Source organism: Harpegnathos saltator, unplaced genomic scaffold, assembly GCF_003227715.2.
Source record: "Harpegnathos saltator strain DR-91 unplaced genomic scaffold, Hsal_v8.6 scaffold12, whole genome shotgun sequence".
Classification (NCBI taxonomy): domain Eukaryota; kingdom Metazoa; phylum Arthropoda; class Insecta; order Hymenoptera; family Formicidae; genus Harpegnathos; species Harpegnathos saltator.
In genome coordinates, this window is record NW_020229895.1 from 17,488 (window position 1) to 39,861 (window position 22,374).

Consider the following 22,374-nt stretch of genomic DNA (forward strand, 5'->3'; position numbering starts at 1 on the left):
ACACGCGCGCTCTCATCGCACGGAAGGGATGACTTTGCACGTCTTGGAAAACGTTGTCTGGTGATGTCTAGTGCGCACGCGCGTTAGAAAAGTCGCGTCGTAAGTTTCTCCCCTCGTTACGTCTCTCTGTGAAGTTTATCCGCAAACTTGAATCCCAGCCATCGCGAATTTGACCAAAGAGAGTCGGTTATATTCAGACGCGACGCGGTTTGTGCTGTTTCGCGACCCGAACCCGTGCGTCGTAAGACGCACGTAGGTCGTAAAACATGTTGTATTTTGAGTTGCAATATAGGTGTTTGTAGGTAGGTAGGTAGGTAGGAAATGTCTCATCGAGACGTACGATTCCGTGTTGTTGTTTGATCCGAGCGTCAGTCGCTTCGAGTCGCGCAGCTCGGGTTCGCGAATTCGCCACCCGGTACATATCGATCTCTCTGCCTTTCGCTATAGCGTGGACCAGGAACAGACCACCAGGTCTTCTTGACGTTAACCTTGAACCATAACCTCGAGGCATCAGCCTCGATTGTCGCGCGCGCGCGATCTAACCTCTCTACCACGATCACGATCACGACACGGAAAATCGACGAGAGATCGACGAAAGATCGAACAACAGACAAAGAATGAACAAACACGCGCGAGGATCGCTCCGCGCGGAGAGAGATTAATTCGTGAGTAAACTCTCGAGAATCGTCGAGAATAAATCCAACTAGGGAGGGAGGGAGGGAGGGAAGGATGAGAGAGAAAATTGTGTTGGTTGAATACCATGAGCCACCTGCTTTCTTCTGAATCGCGACGATTCAGTCCCGACGGTCGCGAAATGTCGCGTGTGCGCGCTCGCACGCCAAAGACCGGAGTAACCGGATGATGCGCGATGTCGCGCGGCACGACTTGAGCTTCGTCGAGGACGAGGAGCTCGAAGCAAGTATCTAAAATTAGTAAGGTTTTAGTTGAAAGTGCGCGCATATACTTGCAAATTCTTTTCGGACTCTTTGTCATCAATCAATCTCTGACCTTTATCGGGGTGTTCGTTCGGATGGATTCGGCTTCGGCTTCGGCTTCGGCTTCGAATTCGCGCGCATGCATTTCGGGTAAATGACCGTCGTGCGTTACATAAGTGCGTCTCAAACTCTCTATCCTTCTCGATCTGTCCGCCCGAGAGAGAACGAATGCGCGTGTCGATGGCGGCGCGAGACGAGGCAATCGCATTTTCTACATGCGTGTGCGGTCAAGGTCGCGGACGCATGCGTGCGAATCGTCGTCGCGCGAGAATGAGGAGAGAGAGAGAGAGAGAGAGAGAGAGAGAGAGAGAGAGAGAGAGAGAGAGAGAGAGAGAGAGAGAGAGAGGACATCTATTTCCAGACCGCAACGGCGATCTACGCGAGAAGCTGCATAAAAGTCGACGATTTCTCGAGTCTTCTTTCTTTCTGTCTGTTTCCAAGACGAAGCGCTTTTTTTGCTGTCTGGAACGACAGAGTTTGCCAGAGGGAAGGAGGGAGGGAGGGAGGGAGGGAGGGAGGGAGGGAGGGAGGGAGGGAGGGAGGGAGGGAGGGAGGGAGAGAGAGAGAGAGAGAGAGAGAGAGAGAGAGAGAGAGAGAGAGAGAGAGAGAGAGAGAGAGAGAGAGAGAGAGAGAGAGAGAGAGAGAGAGAGAGAGAGAGAGAGAGAGAGAGATACGCCGCTTTATATGATAAACTTTGAGCGGCAGGACCTCAGCCCGAGTAGATCAACCATTCTCGTTCGATTACTCTGACATCCCGTTGTCCGCGTCTCGCGATAGCGAGATTATTTGAGTCTCATCAACCTACGAGTCAGTCGGAGCGCGTTTATGTGTTCGCCATGCAGCTTGTGTCGAGTCAGAGTCCAATCCGCTTTCCTCTTTCGCGTTTCGTGACAGTTTGTCTGCGAAATCAATTGAAATTATCCACGATTATGCGCGAGCAATAACGACGAATCTCGTCGGGAAAGTCACGACGACATGCGTGCTGCGTGTCAACTTTGGTCAATTTCTCGAACGCGGATGGGACTCTTCTTTTTCTCATCTTTCCCTCCCCCCTCTCCCTCCCTCTCTCTCTCTCTCTTTCTCTTTCTCTCTCTCTCTCTCTCTCTCTCTCTCTTTTTTGTGGAGCGAGCAGACTGAACCGTGGCGGTGGTGGCGACGGCGGCAGCGGCGGTGGCTCACCACACAATCCGTCTTAGCGTCTGCTCTCGATAACCCGCCGCGCGAGAGATTGGTGGATTCCGTCGCGAGACGATCTCCTCCCCCGCGCATTCCCCGTGCGAAACCCCCTGGGGGTAGGTGGGGTCGAGTGGCTTCGACCGGCGGTGACCTCGCGACGACGATGACGACGAGGTCCTCTCCTTTCTCCTAAACCGCGCAAAAAGCGCCTGCGTAAAATACGGCCGCCGTCTGTGGCATCGGGCTACGCGCAGTTTACGCGCGCGCGCGCCCGTGAGAATTCATACACGCACGTGCCCCCCACACGTCACGTCTCGTGTCCCCGCTTCTCGATTCGGTTGGCGCAGTTTTGTGATTACACACACACACAGACAGAGAGAGAGAGAGAGAGAGAGAGAGAGAGAGAGAGAGAGAGAGAGAGAGAGAGAGAGATTATATTCGTTTGTTCCGTCTTTTGCCATACTCTGAGTAGGCAATACATATCGCGCGAGTGCTACGAGTAGGTGCGCTTCCTTACTGCGCATTGCATTCTCGCTACTTTTGGTAGATGCACAGTCATCGGCTCAGCTTTCGCACGCGATTGTGACAAGTCGAGGTGCGCATATCACAATGAAATATCAATGAAATGAAATGAAATGAAATCCAATCCAATCACACTAACGCGCTCGCGCGCGCGCGCGCGAGCGAGAGAGAGAGAGAGAGAGAGAGAGAGAGACAGACAGAGGGGCGAACAGAACGAGACGAGACAGTACGCGGCGCGCGACTCGGTGTTGCAATCCGGGCCACGGTAAAAATTAAAACACTGCCTACACCTGCGTGACTAATTGCACCCGTCATGCCTGGCCTGACACTTGAGACGTAATGTTCCTCGAATATCCACCAGGGATTCTCCTGTTTTATTGTATCCGAAAGAACGCGAAGCCCAAAGTCATCCGCCGCCTTTATCAGAGATCGCCTTTACCAATCCGCGCCACAGATTCTCACGACAGACAATCCCTTCTTCACAATTCTTGTTGCCATTGCGACGTCACGGGGATGTATAAGAAAACTTCAATTTAGTTGAATCTGCGTCTAATAACCGCGTGCGCGACTTTCATTGATCGACTGCAACATGATTGGGAGAACGTGATTGAACGGCTAAATTCATTGTGCCAACCGCGCCTTGCCGCCGCGAGCCCTTTGCTTTCGCGAGAGAAAGCCCTGTAGTTTGTGTTAGCGCAAGCTACCACTTGTCGGCTAGACAAGTCATGGGATTCGTCAAGGTCGAAATTCCGTGCAATTCGTGCAATTCCTCGGTGTAGCGCGCGCGCAGGGCTTTCAAGATCGAATCGTCGTCCCATCGCGTCGCCGTCATCCGTCATCCGTCATCCGTCATTCTTTCTTCCCTCTCCTGAAATATTATACAGCACATTCTTCTTTTCTACCTTTCTATAGAACAGTCAAATAACCGGTCGCGCTCGCGGATCACAAACGTACCAAAGAAGTGCAAAAGTGTGACTAACTATACCAAATCGATTACCAAAAGAAGAAGTTGTAAGCAGCTCCTGAGCAGCTCCCGGGCGGCTCAGGTGGACAAGGACGAGGAAGAGGAGGAGGAGGAGGAGGAGGAGGAGGAGGAGGAGGAGGAGGAGGAGGAGGAGGAGGAGGAGGAGGAGGAGGAGAGGGTGGTTGTGGAGGACTCTCGCGCGCGAAATGACGGCGCGACGAAGACGGAGCGTGGGTTCCGCCTGAGAAAAAGAAAACGCGTAGCGCGACGAGTAGAAGCAGCAGCAGCAGCAGCAGCAGGAGCAGCAGCAGCAGGAGCAGCAGCAGCAGCAGCAGCAGCAGGGGCGGGAGAGGGGAAAAAAGTAATTACAACGGGTGGTCGGTGCATGTGCGCACGCGCGCGCGTGTGTGTGTGTCCGCGCGCGGGGTGTCTTCGTCGGGCGAGGGGGAAGAAATAACTGGAGAGAGTCGTCGAATAAATCGGTTCACGGTGACGAGTGAAAGTAGAACGGGCAAGCCAGGCAAGATGATGAAGAAGGAGAAACCGATGATGTCGGTGACGGCCATCATCCAGGGGACTCAGGCCCAGCATTGGGCGCGCAGCAACACCTGTACGTATTCATCCTACGTATTTATCACATGTATTTGTAATTGCGCCTTTGTCAGTCGCCGAGGCCGTCAGTTGCAAACCCGTCTCGATGAAATTTTCCCATCGAATTGTCCCGTGGCTCCCGTGAACTATTGTTCGCGAACCTCCGAACCTCGACTTTCGTTCTCGTGAGAGACGCTCGCGCGCGCGCGCGCGCGCGCGATTCGTTCGATGAGCCGTCTCTCAAGACCGAGATTTCCGATTCAACGGACAGGAAAGAGGGTCAGTTTTATTGAAATCATCACGATATTCACGATACATGCGAACGAGAGAGAGAGAGAGAGAGAGAGAGAGAGTATAAAAATATGTACACAAACACCACGAATGTGATGATCCTGAAATGAATTGTGTATTGCGCTGACTGACGCGACTGGGACGCGTTTTTTTTTCTCCGCCTGGGAAGAGAGACTCTGGTACGCATGCGCGCACGTACGCACAGCTCGTCACCTCAACGGTGACACCTCGCGCGTTATCGCGTCTCGAAATATCCTTCGCGATACATTCGATGCGATGCATCTCGAGACGCATAAAATAAGAATTTACAACGAGTCGCCGTTGTACTGTATACCTATTTTATTTTATCGCTCATTTTCTCCGTCTATAATAATGGTCAGTTAATTAATGAGTCATGTCGACTCCGAAATCGAGGACGGACGAATAGTCGTCATGGCTCATCACCTTTGGCGAAACACGCGTTTCGAGGAGGGCATTTTTGCAGATATGCAGCAGAGAGAGAGAGAGAGAGAGAGAGAGAGAGAGAGAGAGAGAGAGAGAGAGAGAGAGAGAACTGTGCTCGCGCGAACACTAGAAAGTAATTAGCGCGAATCCTATATACATCCTTATGCGTGAGGAGTGTGCATGGAGTCCTTGGTTGTCCTTGAACGAACGACGAAGCTACTTATTAGCTACTTATTAGCTACGTAATGTAATATCGATGAGATCACTGAGACATAATAAGATCATTGACGCGCGCACGCAAGCAATTCAAGGTGTGGTGGGGTGGGGTGGGGTGGCGCGGCGCGCGAGCGCGCGAGGTCACCGCTCGCGCACGCGAGCGTTTCGATTAATAAAAATGATACCGCATTTCATTAGCGGCACACTATTAACGCACCAACGACTCGCGACGCACGATTTTCGTCTCGCGCGCACGCGCGCTACCAACAGAACAGAACAATATATTTCTGACGATGAAGAAAGCGGGCTAATGCTGTTTCGGCCGTAGTAACGAGCCTCTTAATAAGGACTGCGTCGAATCGAAAGGAGGAAGACACAGAGGCGCAGTGTCTTCTTTGTGTCCGTGCTAATTAACGGCGGCTAATTATTATTGCTCGCTAGCAAGAACGCCTGTGAATTAGTGTGGTACCACAACTATAGACGATCGATTAGCATTAGATTCTCAAGGTTTGGTGTTATACTCTAACGAATCCGTTACGACGTTCACGACGATTAACCGCAACGGCCAATAGCGATAGCGTCGAGGAACCAATGAGATCAGTTGCGTTCGCTTGTCGTTGTTCGCTGTTTCGCAAACAGAACAGACGAATTCTCCGACGATGAGAACTTGCAAGAGGCAATGTGGTGTAACGTTACCTCGCGCCTCTCGCGTATTCCAAAACGAGAATACGAATGGTACGCAATTTTCGGAAAATATACCGTTCCGAAGAAATCGTTCCGTACAGAGCGAGAATTAATATCGCGGAAAAAGTAAGAAGTAATTGGGCATTGTTTATCGCGATGGCGCCGGATTGCGATGTATCGTGTGTGTGTGTGTGTGTGTGTGTGTGTGTGTGTATCGCGTCGCCCTCAAATTACTATCGCGCTCTCTTGTTTAGCGTGGTCGTTGTAGTCGTCGCGACATGCGCGAACCAAATGAGTCACCCAGTTTGCGATAGGCCGTCCTGTAAGCGACCGATACGCGCGCACAGCGCGACGGTCGCGTACATGCATCGTATGTAGATGCTAAATGCACGGGGTGAAGGTCGGCTATTGAGACGTGAATGGCGTAATTGGCGGCGGCGGCGGCAGCGGCAGCGGCGGTGACGAGCGAGCTAGCTAGCGAGTTCAGCCAGTCAGCCAGCCAGCCAGCCAGCCAGCCAGCCAGCCAGCCAGGGAACAGCGAGCTCATTATCAGTCGACTTTAAAAGCGGCCTCAGTGCGGGTTTTAAGCGCGAACACACCGCCGCGAACGTAGAGAGAAGGTCACGCGAATGCGCCTCGTTATCAACGCCCCTGGACACAATTTACGAGCGTTTTCAAGTCTTATCGCACATGTCCCTATTGCATCGCCCCACTCCTCCACCCCCCCCCCTCTCTCTCTCTCGCTCGCTGTACAATATAGATCGGAATTGCCACAAGACGGAAACCTTTCGCAAAAATGTAAACATTGAACGCGCCGCACGCGCGCGCAACATCATCAAAGTCGCGAGCAATGTTCAAAAAGAATTGATATCGCCAGGCAGCAGCCGGAATCGGGAACTGACCAAGTCAATACCGCGACGAAATCGCGCTGTAGTTTTACTAACGTGCACTCTGATAACCAGCCACTCTCTCACTCTCTCTCTCTCTCTCTCTCTCTCTCTCTCTCTCTCTCTCTCTCTATCTCTCTCTATCTCTCTATCGGGATCTCTATCGGGATTTCTATCGGGATCTCTATCCGCACCAGAAATAGATCGATAGTCCGTCGATCGCGCGCGGAAGTCTCGGCAAGTGTGACAACCGCATTCTGCCGCGTTTCCCGTATCCTATGTATATTATCGAGAATCCAGTCATTTGCATCGCTCGCTTTATTATTTTCCCGCGAGCGAGTATTGCACGGGTATGTGCGGTGGCGGCGGCGGCGGCGGCGGCGGCGGCGGCGCGCGTTCGAGATTCGAGTGAATTGGATAATATTGGGTAGTATGCAAACGAGAGATAATCCCCAAGTCCCAGACGGCGGGAGACAAGGAATTCATGGTCACGGACTTGATCGCGATCGATCATGAGGCTGACGACAGTCACGCGCGCAACTCTGCGATCGGTTTGTCGACTGGAATCAAATGCAGCCACGCTGCACGGCTGCAGGCCCGTCGATGAATTATCGATAAGACGCCGCGATGTATCGCCGTTATCGCGCCGTCTCGCGTCGTTTATCGCCTCTGCATGTCACTTTACCGCTATGCCGCTGATAATCTCAGTGCATATTATTCCAAGAATATATAATGTGCGGTCGGTCGGGATGTACAAATAAAAAATATGCACGTTATTCGCACGTTTGCGCGCGAGGTGGATCGTCATCGCCCGCCATACGACGTGCGATACGACATACAGTCACTTTGATTCATAATAATTAAACATTAGGATAATGGCGCATAGTTCCGTTCACGTGATATTCATGGCACAGACGTGTGCGTACGTTAATTCGCATATGTATATGTTAATAATGCAGCGCGAATATTATATTATGTTAATGAACATCCGACACTCTGATAACACGAGTATCGTGCCGCGCCGCGCGCTCATGGACGCCGCCGATAATTCGTAGCCGATTAAATCGCGCGTACGGTCACATAGATGCTATTTGTGTTGTGACACTTTTTCTACAACCTAATCATTTTTTACAAAGTGACAAAACGGATATTTTCAGACGGATACTGTCTACCAGCTCGAGTCTCCCGCCAGCACGGCCGCGGCTGATTTCGCGCGTTAAAGGCAACCTTACTTTACCGCCGGATGATAGGTGCGATTCTCACAGGGAATTGCACTCATTTATCCCTCCCTCCCTCCCTCTGTGTGTGTAAATGCGGCGACTGCGTTTGCTCAAGCCTAGACCCCCGCCCCCGCCGTCGCGCGTTTCCACATTGTGTTCGTATATACGTGTTGCTCGCGCAACGATACGGGCGTCGTGATAAGCCCGAATAGAGAGTAAGCATCACGCGAGCGAGAGAGCTCTCGAGGCCCCCCGGCTAATGTACGACGTGCGGTGCGCAACCTTGGCACCGATGGGAACGGGCCGTGAAGTGCAGGTCCTATCCCGCACGCGCGTGCGTGCGTGCGTGCGTGCGTGCGTGCGTGCGTACGTGCGTGCGTTTGGCACCAAGACAGAGTTCAATTAACAAACACGGGAGGAGGATTTATTCCATCCTGACGATCTTTCGATCGCAACTTTTCACGCAGACACGATTGAATCGCGCGCGCGCGTTGCTTATTACGCAAAAGGTGTGATGTGAAGTCTTGAAATTATTTTTTACACCCTGTGTGAAACGTGGCGTGATCGACGGAAGTGCCTCGTCGCTTCGAAGCGAGCACGAAACGGCGCGACGGCATCGTGCAAAAAGGAAGCGATCGTTTATTATAGTCACGTTGGTTGGTACAGGTCTCTCTCTCTCTCTCTCCCTCCCTCCCTCCCTCCCTCCCTCCCTCTCCCTCTTACGCGCGCGCGTGTGTGTGGCTACTGACCGAATAGATATTTCTATTACGTAGACACGCGCACGTTTGTTATCCTGATTAGTAATCAGCGTCGCGTGCCCACACACATGTCTCTCGATTGAATGCGGATACGATTGAGCGGGATGCTCTATTGCGCGCGCGCGAATCTTTTCAAATGTGTAACACGTTCGAAACAACATTCTTATCGTTGTACAACATCGGGGTACAACCCGACTGATGATTAGCGGAAATGAGGAAAGGGAAGAACAAGATGTCGAAATATTGCACTTTTCATTCGTTCGTTGATACGGATCTCAGGTGCTGCTGTGGTGAAAAGTGGTAAGGCGCTTTAAAAAAAAAAAAAAATTTTTTTATATGCAAAGTTTGAATCTACGCGTCGCCAGTTGCGAAGAAAGGCAGCGTTGCGTTGCGTTGCGTTGCGTTGAGTTGCGTTGAGTTGAAGTTGAAGGAAAAGAATATTGTTCGCGCAACAGCGTGCGCTGGAGGTCCGATTCCTCCTTTCGCGGCGTTCCGAGACACACGATTCGAACACACGTGTCGCGACGCTCATGCGGCGCGCACGCGGACGCCGCGTGTCAATATACGAGACAATCACGCGCCGGTTTTCTGTTGTTTCTGAATTTCTTCTTTTGGTTCCTTTTTTTTTTCTTCTCTTTTCATCTTTGTTCAAATGTATTGTCTGCGTGTTTTGTACGAAAATATATATATATATATATATATATATTCGCGAAGTTGTCGAGCTCGCTCTCTTTCTTTCGGACCGTTTTGCGAATATCATATCTCCGAATTGAGCGAATCGACACGTGAGCGCGCGTTAACTCGGTATGCACCGACTTTCTTTCTGATTTGCGCTCCAAAACCTCGTCAAGATAAGGACTATCGGTCCTCGCCAGCGCGAGCCTGGTCCGGATCTCGAAGAGGCAAAGGAGGAGGACGCTGAGCGTCCTCCACGACAATCAGAATTTAAGCGTTCTTGTGGTCGGTCGGTCGGTCAAGATCACGCCGTATCGAATCTGCAATCGGAAAGTAGATCAAGTTGAGTCCGCACAACTATCGACACATCCATCTGACATCGAGTTCGAGTTCGATAAAAATAAAGATCCATATCCGACAATATCGAGGTGTCTGACTCCTTGCTCCTCACCGCTTGACGAAGCAAGCGACTTTCGTCCCCTTGCGCCTCACGCGAGACGAATCCAGCAAGAAAGTGCGCCGCGGAAACCGGCGCTCCGTTCATCTCAGCAGATTCGAGACCGTTCGCGTATTTGTTCGCGCGAAAAGCGCGAAAAGCGCGAACAAATACATGTATTAAGAGCGTTACAAAAAAATAAATGTCCGAGTGACAAACGAAAACGCTATTGGGTACGCTCGTACGGAGAAACTTTCCGCACGTGGTGCGTTACGGGGCGAATAAACGGCCTTATTGTTTACAGGGATGTACAGGGACTTAGGATCCGATTGACGCGTACTATGTACACGCACACACGTGATCAGAGTCGCGCGCCAGTTTGTTTTCCTGCTACTTGAAGAGTAGCTATTTAATCGGCCGGGCGCAATGTGTCATCAACGTCGTCGTCGTTGGCGTTGAACGACGAGCGACGATTCTCGATTGCGCTCCGGCACTCCGGGCACGTGCAAGATCGCAAACGCAAGCAATGTAAGCGCGGCAAGTCCGTTGCTCCTTGGATAATGTGCCGTAATTGACGATATATTTACGTATTATATACGGACGGGTCGCGAGCCTTAAACACTTGTGTTGCGGTGTTGCGTTCTCTTCCCATGCAGAACGGTCCTTTCCGAGCATTTTCGCTACCACGCTCCTCTTTCTTCTCCCTGCGTCTTTGTTGCGTCTTTTTGCTCGTCTTTTGTTTGTTGCAACGGGCTCGGGCAACGGCCCGCGCCGCGCCGCGCCGCATATGCGAAGCGATATCGTCCGCTGCGAATATGGAAACTTTGGAAGCAGAACCAGTGTTTGGGAGAAAGAAAACGCGAAATCGCGAGTAGAGGGACAAACGTGTTGTGTTTCTCGATGATGGCGCGCAGTGTCAGGCGCGCGTGTCGCAGCTGCAAACACAACAACAACAGGCTCTATCGGGGCGTCCTCGAAGCGGCGGCGACGGCGCCAATCGAAGGACCGCGCGCGCGCGCGCGGTCTCTCGAGCGACGTCGTCGTCACCACGTCACGTCACGTCACATTTCGGATACATTATAAGGGGAAACAGACCGGCTAATGACTAAATCTTTCTTATTGCGATATTAATTAGCTACGGCAGAAAGTCATTTTCAGAAGAGGAAAACCGAACCGGAGAAGGGGATAGCGCGCGAGACCATACCACAAGTGCATATTTCCTATGTGACACACGATATAAAGGCACTGTCGTCGTGATAGGACGATGGTGTGGAATGACTGTCTCCGTCTCGCCCGTCTCAGCGCGCGAGATCGTATCCACATTGTTCAACACCGAGACAGAGACAAACCGTGGTAATATCTGAAACAATCGGCGGCAGGCAGACCTTGGTTAGCCGCGAAGCGTGTAGGTCGCGCCGCTTCGCCAACCGTACCGTACCTCGAAGACAATGACTGTTTTCGAGGATACACGACGAGGGCGAAAGACTTGTACGACCTTTTTACCTTCCTTCCACTTATCTCTCGCGTTTACGCGAGCGAGCAATGTCCAGCGTCGTCTCGACGTTACGTAAGTTTGCCGGTTTAACTTGGTTAGCGCGGAACCATCGGCGAGCGGACGAAGACGGGAGAGGGGGGGAGAGAGAGAGAGAGAGAGAGAGAGCTCTCTTGCGGCGAGAGGAGGGGGAAGGAGAGAAGGTTCTCTCGCGATGCCTCTCAGCGAAGGCGAGAGAGGAGAGAACGTGTGGTGTAAGTCACACGCGAACGCGGGAACCTTGAAGAAGCTGACATTCGTTCCGTTGTATTTTCCGGCGCAGCGGCTTCATCTTTAATCGTCTCTAAATTCGCTCGCGGCGCTAAACAGCGACGAAAACAGAAACCATTTACACAACATCATTCAAACAACATACTCCTTCGACGTTACTCTGGCGCTGAGAGAAATATCGATGTTGAAGCTAAAATTCGCGAGTGTCGAATCGTCGAGCGCGCGTAGCTCTCAGGGGAGCTACTCTGTATGCTTTCTGTATGATTTTTCAACTATCGCGATTGCGTGATTATGGGGGAAGCTTCGTAGCGACTGCGAGTCCGCGAATTACCACCAATCGTTATACCGGGAGGAAATGTACCCCCGGTATGATGTACCCCTGTATACAGCTAATTAGCTCGGTCAAACGGTTTCGCTTCAGCTTTATTCGGCTTAACCGCCGAACAGAGGCGATAACTATCTCGAGACGGCCATCCCCTTGTTTTCGCGAGACCATCGAGTGTGTCCGAACTGCTCTACGAAGCTGCTTTCTACTTAAAGTCCGCCCTGTTGTATTTTTGTTACTTTGCCGAGGGAGAAAATATTGTTGAGTGTGCGCGCGAGGGGTTAATTGTCGCGCGTCGCTTGCTCCAGGCTATCACACGCTGATATTACGGGGAGCGGGGATATCAGGGGGGAACGTTCTCTCGCTGTGTGCGTGTGCGTGTGCGTGTGTGTGCGCGCGCATCGCGGCCACCGTGCTACATTCAGCTTTCGTGTATCTTCACATTTTACAGCAGATTCATATCCGCTGAATAATGTTCCGCTTCAATTCATTCGCTCGATATTGATTTATTTGTTTTTTCCAATTGCGAGACGGGGGCACGGCCCAAACACGGCCGCACAGCCGAAATTAGTGCTATTGTTCAACTTGAAGTTTTACAGGACAGAAATGTAGAACGATAGCAGAATCGCGCTTCAATCTCGCTTCAAAGCATCTTGCTCAGTAGTAGCTTGTACTTTGAGCACACCCTGTACATGGCATACCCGTAGCAGCTCGTCGATACGGCTCGTTGCACCTGCGACAGCGGAGCGTGTACGATTATTCCCCGAGTATACGTGCGCGCGCTCGTTTACCCGCTTGAAATCGCGACCCTGCGACCTTCGCCGTGATATTCACGTACCACAAGGCCACCTTCTACACGTTCTTATTTGTACGTAGCGGTTACACGCACGTACGTTAAAATTCAGACAGTGGGAATCCGTGGGAATCCGGTTTTCTGCGCTGTCAATATAATGCGCGATACAAACATCGGCCGCTGCGAGATGCTTACGCGCGAGATGCTGATTTTATTCAGGGAATGAAGATTGAACGTGTGTGTATACGCGGGGATTCGTCGTCGCGTTATTTCCGCGCTTGAGCGGTTTACGAAATCTTCTCTCCTTGTTCTCTCTCTCTCTCTCTCTCTCTCTCTCTCTCTCTCTCTCTCTCTCTCTCTCTCTCTCTCTCTTTTCCCCCTTTCCTTGCCCGTTGCCATCCTAGGAGGAAATTATTCGCTCTCACACACACACACACACATACACGAGCTCCGATGAAATTATGAAGGAGAGCTCGGTCATTTATCGAATCGGTCGATAATCGACCGGCAGATGTCCATTTTTATACCATTACGTTGTTTACGACTCAAGAGAATGTAATTTGAAAATTGTGTAATGCACACACAAGGTAATATGTGACATCATACCGACTATGTAAAATTTAATTAAAAGGTCACTCGACGCTTCGATACGTTACGCTTCGATGACACGCAGGAGACACGATTAAATAATAAGTCGCTAAAATAACAAAGACTACATTTACTACATAATAATCTCCTTACACAAGCGTGGAGTACGCGACAGTCCCCGCCCTCCTTGTTTTACACAGTGCTTTAACCACGACACAACTCTCATTCACGTAGGACGCTGAGAGAGAGAGAGAGAGAGAGAGGGGGGGAGAGGGGGGGATAGAGAGAGAGGGGGGGGGAGGGGGAGAGAGAGAGAGAGAGAGAGAGAGAGAAGAGAATGCTGAGACCGCTGCTGGTCGCGATTAATTTCGCATAGTGGAGCACTCTCGCATTAAAAACGAATAGAAATTGTATTTGCAGAAGCGACTATTTCGTTTCACTGATACAGGTTGTAAAGATGTAAGCTTCTTTCTTGCAAAAGAAAGATGACGCGCGCTTTTGTTCGCGTGGTGTTTCTCAGAGAAAGAGAGAAAGAGAGGCGGGGGGGGAGGTATTGAGAGGAGATTGGACATTGCTCGATATGTACCCTGGGGAATGCGAGCGACAGCGCGCGATAGAATTGACAATGCGCTCGGTGGAAAAAAGACGTGGTCGCAATTGGCAATATTCTCTCAAGCCGATGATTTGCGCTTCGCGTCGTGTTGCCGCAACATGAGTGTGAACGTGAACGTAAACGTAAACGTAAATGTAAATGTAAACGAAGGTGCGTCGCAGCGCGCTGCACCTGCGAGAGAAACACGGGCTCGCAGCTGCAACGCGAGCGCACGCCCACTCGAGAGCTACGCCACCGAGTCCGTGCACCTAGGCTGAAATCGCGCGACCCCGTGACCTTCTCCCGGTGACCCAGGTACCGAGTTGCCCTGCACGTGGCACGTCGCGCTATATAAAGTGCGGCTGCATATAGATCTCTCTCTCTCTCTCTCTCTCTCTCCCCCCTCTCTCTCCCCTCCCCTCTCTCCCCTCCTGCCCCCCCCCCTCTCTCTCTCCCTCCCTTCCTTCCTTTCTCTCCCTGTGTTCCGCGGCGCTTTCAGGGCCGTATGCGACCGCCGTGGTCGCCACTGTGCATTCGCTTCATTGATCGTTCTCTTCTCTCTCACTCCCTTTCTCCCTGTCTCTGCATCGTGTAGCGCGTGTCGGCGAGTTCGCAGGCGAGCAATACAGGCGTACTTAACATGGTGAACTTTAGACCTGTTTTGTTATCAGATTACATGCTCCCGCATCGAAAGGCCGTCCATTTTTTAGCGTGGCGAGGTCCGCGTACTTTTCGCTCTATTGACGCGCGGTGCGAGTTGATTGGAAAGGTCACTCCCGCGCATACGTTTGCCATACGACTATGATTGCACGCGGCGATATGAATTTATACACACCTTACCCGCGGCGCGTTAAAAGCCGGAAAGGGATACAAAAGAGATGTGATGATCTCAGAGATCAAAGACTCTCTCTCTCTCTCTCTCTCTCTCTCTCTCTCTCTCTCTCTCTCTCTGTGCACCCTACCGCTACGCTATGTCAAGCATTGCCAAGCAAATGTCCCGAGATTCATAGTTTGCGTCTCGTTGAATCTTGCAAACTCCGCGAGATTGTCGATGCAAGATCCAATCTCCGCCCTAATCGTTAGGTACATTTCTGGCGATCTCAAAGCTATTTGACACGTCTCGCCTCGTTTACGCCTGAATACGCGGGGAAGCGCTGCGTGCGCTCCAGATGCATGATATTTTGACTTGGCACGGCCGCGCCGTGCCGTCAACGAGCACGGGGGGGGGGGACCGGTGTATTCGTTTAACCTATGTGCGCGTTCACGACATCTATCTAATCTGCGATCTTATTTTCGCCAAAGATCATCACAGAGAGAGGAAAACATTGGTGTGTGCGTGTGTGCGTGTGTGTGCGTGTGCGTGTGTGTGTGTGTGTGCGTGTGCGTGTGTGTGTGTGTGTGCGTGTGCGTGTGTGTGTGTGTGTGTGGTGCCCCCGGTGATGCCCGCGGTGTGTTGTAAATCAGAAACGGGGTGTCGTGTCACATCGCGGGAATCCTATTACGGCCGTAATGAAAATGGCGCGAAAATATTTTCGTATCGTGATGTACCCCAGCCATACGGATTACTCTCGCTGTCGCCGTATTTTCAACTTATCGCGTCATGTGTTTGACGAAAAAATATCGGATAAGCTGGCACGGCAGAATCGTCGAGCAAGCTTCATATCCCTTTCTTGACATCGGCTCTCCGTAGTTCGCAGTTTCGCGTGAAACACTGATACGCGATACGCGCTTTTCTCTTTCTCTCTTTCTCTATCTCTTTTTGGAACATCCAAAACAGGAGAAAGAAGAAAGGTCGTTGTTTAAGAATAATATCATTATTTCATCACCTCAGTATTCTTATCTTTATCCACATTTGATCTATATTTTGAATTTTAGTCAGCAACGTATTGATTTTGGGCATGGACACATAATGAGGAATGGAGCATTCGCTTCATTCCTTAAAATCTCTTTATCGTTATTAGTTCCTTTGATAATTTGCTCATTTTATATTTGCGCGAACCTACGGTCGCTCGTCGACAGATTGTAAAGACGATGATGGTGTGTGTATGTGTGTGTGTGTGTGTGTGTGTGTGTGTGAAAGAAAGATACGAAATCGCGCGTCTTATCTATTCGGACTTGTACACGCGCGCGTGGTACAAGTCTAAATATTTATTACGGTACAACGTAAGCGAGAAAGTGCCGCGTTGTGTACTCGCAGAATTGTACAAAGTGGCGCTCTGTTCTCCGCTTATAATGGACTTTTTCTCTTCTCTACATCGCATGACCCAGCCCATCTTCCCGTATCATCCTGATTGCTCGAATTTTACTTGCTAAATTTAGATGTCCGCAAGGTGCGTACATTGTGTGCACGGTACATTAACGGAGCACACTGGCCCACAAGAAGCGCCTCGCGAATTGCGCGCGAATTATAACGACGACGCCATCGATATAATGTAAACCGAAGAGTGAGCGAGTTTAGTCTCACTCGGACGAAATGGAAATGGCGAAAAGAAGAAAGACGAAAGAGAGAGAGAGAGAGAGAGAGAGGGGGGGGGGTGAGATACATGTTGTGAGATAAATGTTAATAACAGAGAAAACTTTGTCGTCGCATCATTTTGCAGCATTTCCTATGAGAGACTCGCAAGTGACAAACCTTTAACTTAATGCCATTGCGTGGATCCGCCAGAGCGGCATAAGTCAAGCTACGGAGGTGTCATTAATCCAATGCGACTTTTTTCGCGGGTTCAAGGACTGGAACGCCAGGGACGCCAGGCACTATTTTCGTACAGTCGTGCATATGTACAATCGCGTGGGTTGTATGTGCAACGTTATAACGTTGGCCCAGTGTGGGAGCAGCATCCGGTCGCAGCTGCGTGCAGGAAACTGTTGAAAACTCTCCCCCCCCCTCTCTCTCTCTCTCTCTCTCTCTCTCTCTCTCTCTCTCTCTCTCTCTCTCTCTCTCTATTTGTCCATCTATCCATCTCTTGCTATCTTTATTTATATCGAACGCATCGACGAAAACTTACGAATTTCTTCACTGTCTCTTTCATTTCACCAGAGTTTTTCGCGCAGTCTCTTCGCGAGAAGAGGTGGTAGAAAAGTGCAAAGAAATGGGAAATTAACGTCACGCATGCGACGCGACATCATACCGTTTCGTACGTTTTACACGCGCTAAAAAATGTCCGCGCAAGATATTTTAATCTATCATACCTCTGCTATCTCTGAGAAAGAGATAGTATTAATCGACTAATAACGAAACATTTGACTCGCGCCAAAGCCGATGAGATCTCGAGCCGTGATTTCTCGTTCACGCTGCAAGATTCTCTCGCGGAAGATCGTACGTCTATGAATTCGACGCGATTTATCACAGTTTCGTCATGTATATACGTATCGCGAATGTTGGACGATTTATGGCCGGGTCGGTCAACAAACGGCGGGGATTTATAGCGAATTTACGATCTCGGAGTAGCTCGCTCTCGCATGTAGCACGTTAGCGCGAAGGCGACGACCGGTCGGCGCAAGCAGCAACGGCAACAGCAATAGCAGCGGCATCAGCGGCATCAGCGGCATCAGCGGCAGGACGATGATGCGCCTAAAGGTGCGCGCATACAGAGGTCGGCGGTCTATGGCTCTCTCGCGCGCGCGTGCGGTGGGAAACTGGTTTTCAGTTTCGGAAGAGTGTTCAGATTGTCAGACGGTGACGTCACCCTGTGTAAAGACCGAGCCGCGGCCCTCTCTGTGTAACGATAATAATAACTGAAAAATCGCGTTCCTTTGCTCTCGCACGCGACGACCGATCGTTACCGCCCTCGTCTCGTCCTCGTCGTCCTTCGTTGCTCTGCTGCCGACGCCGACGCCGACGCCGACGCCGCCACCGCCACCGCCGCCGCCGCGATTAATGTCCGTCGACGAGAAGCACAGCCTCCAAGGAGAGGAATCGGGGTGGGCCGCACAACGCGATTGGCCTCGCCAACTGCGACGGATCGATTCGTCACGATGTTCGCGCGGGATATCGATGTCACGGTGCGTAATCGCGCGAGAAGACGATGTCTCTGAGAGACTGGGCAGGACGATCAATTAATTCCAATTACGATTTTTACTTGTAGATAAATTATAGCTTGTGATATAAACTAGGCTATCGTGTGTGTGTGTGTGTGTGTGTGTGCGTAATAGATGAAGAAAGAAAGTATTACAAAAATAATAAATAATGCAATTTGGAATTTGTCTCTACATAGGTTATATTTAATCTTAAAGAACTTTATCTCGAAAAAGCCTGAGGTGTTGGGTATTGGCCGTCGCTGAGTCGCTTATCAGACATCCGTCGTCGAAACTCGCTGAATCGCATATTCGCACGATGAGTAACCAACACGACACTGAGTATCCGCCGCCGCCGCCGCCGCCGCCGAGTCGCATCCCGATCGCGTTGCGTCGAGCGACGCATCATATCCCGTCGTCGCGCGATTCAGCATAATGCGGAAAGAAGAATGACCGTGTCGAAGCCGCTGTTGCCAGAATAATGCTGTCCCTTTAACAGCGGTTTCTTCAACCATCGCCTCAAAATCCTTTCTCTCCCTTGGTCCCTTGGAACAATATACACATGTGTATTGTACTTCTCTAACGAAGATAGCAGAAGAAAAGGAGGAGGGAGGAGGTGGGAACCTTTCCCAAACCGTAATGTTGGACCTTTATAGTGTTAGACGTGAGATCGAAATTCCATCGAGATAAAAATTGCTCCATATGTTCACTGTAGAAAATGTGCTCTTTTGCGAGAATCGCGTCAATTTTCTCTCGTAAAATTTATCTTCCAGCAGCATTTGCACTTTTCAACGGAAACGATCATTAACCCGACATCTCGCTGTTTGAAGATAATCGGCCGTGGGTTGACCGTTGAAGGGAATCAGTTGTAAGAAAGCGACGTGATGGAAGTGGGACAAACTCTGCATATGCGCGCGTAACGTTAACCACGCGTGTCCAACTATTTCACACACTATTCAGCGCTTTTGAGCGCGCGCGCGCGTGCTTATACACACGCACACACCGGTATAGGTTTACATCGAATCTAAAGTTAGCGCGGACTGACGAACGGTGCACTTTCATATTACTCATTTGAGCGAGGCTGCTGTACGAGCTCAATGTCATCGCCGAAAGCACGCGCGCAGTCTTGCAAACGCGTCGACAAAATTCCACAAATAGATTAAATCCTGACTTTCTCAGAGACGTTTCGCTCTCAGCGACTCTACCCGACCGTGGTGCGAGCTTGGAATCGTGAATGAATCTATAATAATCATTGTTGTTATTATCATTTCTTTATCCTTCTCTATATTTTGCGCGCGCGCGCACGCACGAGCTTGGGACTTTTGACGCGTCTGAGAGAAATTGGGTAGAAATTGGGTAGAAAAAGAAAATGGAGGCAGGAAAGAAATGTTTGACAGGGAATGAGTTGAGAGAGAGAGAGAGAGAGAGAGAGAGAGAGACACGTGTAGACATGTCGCGTCGAACGATTCTCTTCTCTCGATGCGACGACGCGCGATTTTGCGTGCGAATTAGCAGCTCAGACTCGCTATCGGCCGCGCTATCGTTTGATTTATCAGAGACGATTAATCTCCGCTGGTAGATAAGGTTTATCCCGAGCGCGCGCGCGCGCGTGCAAACAACGCCGTTTGCATTCATTGAACCGTAGTAGAGGCACGACGCTTGGCAATCTTAATGAGTACCAGCAGCGCGAGTCTCTCTCTCTCTCTCTCTCTCTCTCTCAGTCAGAGCGACCGCGTTATCGGTCCGCACCGCTGGACGCGCGGCCGCTGGTCGCTTTTAGCCAACCAACAAACGTACGAAAGAACCGAGGGTGGAGGAGGGAGAAAGCGGCTTTTAAAAGACGGCCCACACGGGAAACAAAACGCGCGCAGCGCAGCGAACATTTCGGCAGAAAAGAGTTCGGAAAAACAGTCTCGGTGCTTTGCTAATGCGTCGCGCGACGCTTAATGGATGCTGGTTGGGCCCCCTCCGCGCCCACGAAAACCGATGACCCAATCGGATCGCGCGAGTATCGACGAGCGATGATTGCGATCCTCTCTGTGTCCGCGCGTGTCGACTTGACTCTCGAAACGATACTCCCCGAGCTAGAGCTCGCATTTGATATTAAACATACGGTCGTTTCCTTCAATCCCTTTACGGGCACGGGACTTTTTCTGATAAACGCAGTGATTTTTTTTTCTCTACCGGTGTTCTACCGGTGGTGGTACAGAACACTGTTTTGTATGTTAATGTACGATCTATTTTACAAGTGGAACTCTCGTTCTTATGATGAAGCCGAAGGCGGAACGAGTAGGCTTCGCGCCGATTCACTTCATTATCGTCGCCGTATTTGCTGGCGGAGGAGCTCCGCCAATCAGCTTGCTCTCTCTCTCTCTCTCTCTCTCTCTCTCTCTCTCTCTCTCTCTCTCTCTCTCTCTCTCTCTCTCTCTCTCTCTCTCTCTCTCTCTCTCTCTCTCTCTCTCCTCTCTCTCTCTCTCTCTCTCTCTCTCTCTCTCTCTCTCTCTCTCTCTCTCTCTCTCTCTCTCTCTCTCTCAGTGCTCTCTCTCTCTCTCTCTCTCTCTCTCTCTCTTTCTCGGTGCTCTCGACAGTACGGAATGCAGTACGAAACTGTGCGCAGTCATACGGTTTATCGTTGTTTTCAAGGTTGTCTACGCTTCCCTCCATGTGGCTCATAAGTATTCATCCACGGGGTTCGGGAACAACCGTCTCTCGTCGGGCACTGATAATATATAACGACGACCGCGCGCGTCTCGCGCAACGGCAAATTTGTCAAATTTGTCACAATGATACAGTTCAACGTACATCTATATATACATATACATAATAGGACGCAATAGCGCGCAAGGAAAACTCAATCGTGCGGCCTTTCTCGTAACTTTTGAATTTTTACCACTTACTTAGAGAAGAGAGATCTCTGTCGAAGAGAATCTGTAGTTTTTAAGAAATTTTTCAGTCTTCTTCTCTTCCTCCTGTCGGTTGGCGTTGCCGTTGAGCCGCCGTGTATCACTGCGACGAACGTCGCAGAATCCGAAAGTTCCAATCGTTTGAAACATGGACGTCACATGCCACGTGTACGTGAGTGACCGTTCCTAATTCTTACGCCTCGCTCCCGGCCTTGATTTGTCGGCCGTGAAACACGCTGTTTGCTCGGGATGATACGAGATGGTCGTCTTGTCATTTCTCCCGGATTTAGTAGCGTGGTCGCTTGAATCATCGTTGCTGTAGGTCAGATCGATGCTCACCCTTCTTCTTCTTCTTCTTCACATCTTCTCCATGTCCGCAAATATCTCTCGAGACAACGAAAGCGCAGGAGGAAGGAATCGTATGCGTATAAAGTAACGATATATATATATATTTTTTTTTTTGCGTTTCGTGACAGAGGTGAAACGAATGAAAAAAACAGTAGGGAGGAATGAGAAATTTCGCACAAGATATCGCGGCGCTCTGTCGTGCTTCTTCTCGAGCGTCGTCGAGCGCGCGCGCACGTCTTTCCTTCCTTTCTTCCTTCCATCCGTCGTCGATGCGCGCGAATGTATCGTGTGTGTGTGTGTGTGTGTGTGTGCGTGCGTATATACGTGCGCGAGTTTCGAGCGTTGCACTGTCGTCGTCGTGCTGTTTGCGTCTGGTCAAGGTTGGCCGACACTGCCGCCGCCGCCGCCGCCACCGCCGCCGCCGCCGCGCGCCGCCGCCGCCGCCGCCGCCGTCGCCGGTACATGCGTATATAATCGCGCTTGTACGCGTGTACGCGTGTGTGTATGCGTGCACGCGGTATAATCATACACCGTCACACCGGCGGCGTTGGCCTTGTGGCCATTCTAGTGGCCTCGTCCCACCCTCTGTACCGACCGACACACGTCGCGTTAAAGTCGCGCTTACGGCCGCTCGTTGTGCGAAATTACTCAATGCGCTATACTATACGACCACGACCACGACGACGTGCGATTAGTATCAACGAATAAATTTAATTGCCGTCTCGTAGCGTAGAGATCGTACTAGTCGTGGTCATGTGGCCATTACTTTTCTCCTAGAGTAGAGTAGAGAAATGCAACACGGTCGCGCGCGGCGATGTTTTTGTCTCGACACTGAAAGCGCGATTCATCTGCCGCGCCTTACCGTTGGCATTGGTTATGTAATTCTTCTCTTGTGTGGAAGAAGACGTGCGTACGTGCACGAAAAATAGGCGGAAACTGCGTAAAAATTCCTAAATCAACGATATCGAGTCGCATTGAGGAAGGAGAGAATGAAAGATGAAGATGCTCTGTCTCTTGAATATCTAGCCAAAAATCTCTCTCTCTCTCTCTCTCTCTCTCTCTCTCTCTCTCTCTCTCTCTCTCTCTCTCTCTCTCTCTTTTGTGCAACTCTTGGCAAAAGTGAGAAAATTGCAAATTTTCAGAGTTGCGTAGCTTGCTTGCGTGTCGGTGCAAACGATTCGCTCGGAATG

At 50.7% G+C, this 22,374-nt stretch overlaps 1 protein-coding gene across 4 annotated transcripts in view; it reads left to right on the plus strand.

Moving 5' to 3' along the window:
• Positions 1-3,831: 3,831 nt before the first annotated feature.
• The window catches only part of usp (retinoid X receptor ultraspiracle), a 36,720-nt gene continuing 18,177 nt past the window's right edge, over positions 3,832-22,374 (plus strand). For all 4 annotated transcript variants that reach the window (XM_011152635.3, XM_025304816.1, XM_025304813.1 and 1 more), the window contains exon 1: positions 3,832-4,267. In XM_011152635.3, coding sequence (XP_011150937.3) covers positions 4,183-4,267 — 85 coding nt within the window. In that variant the 5' untranslated portion in view covers positions 3,832-4,182. The remainder of the gene's footprint in view (positions 4,268-22,374) is intronic.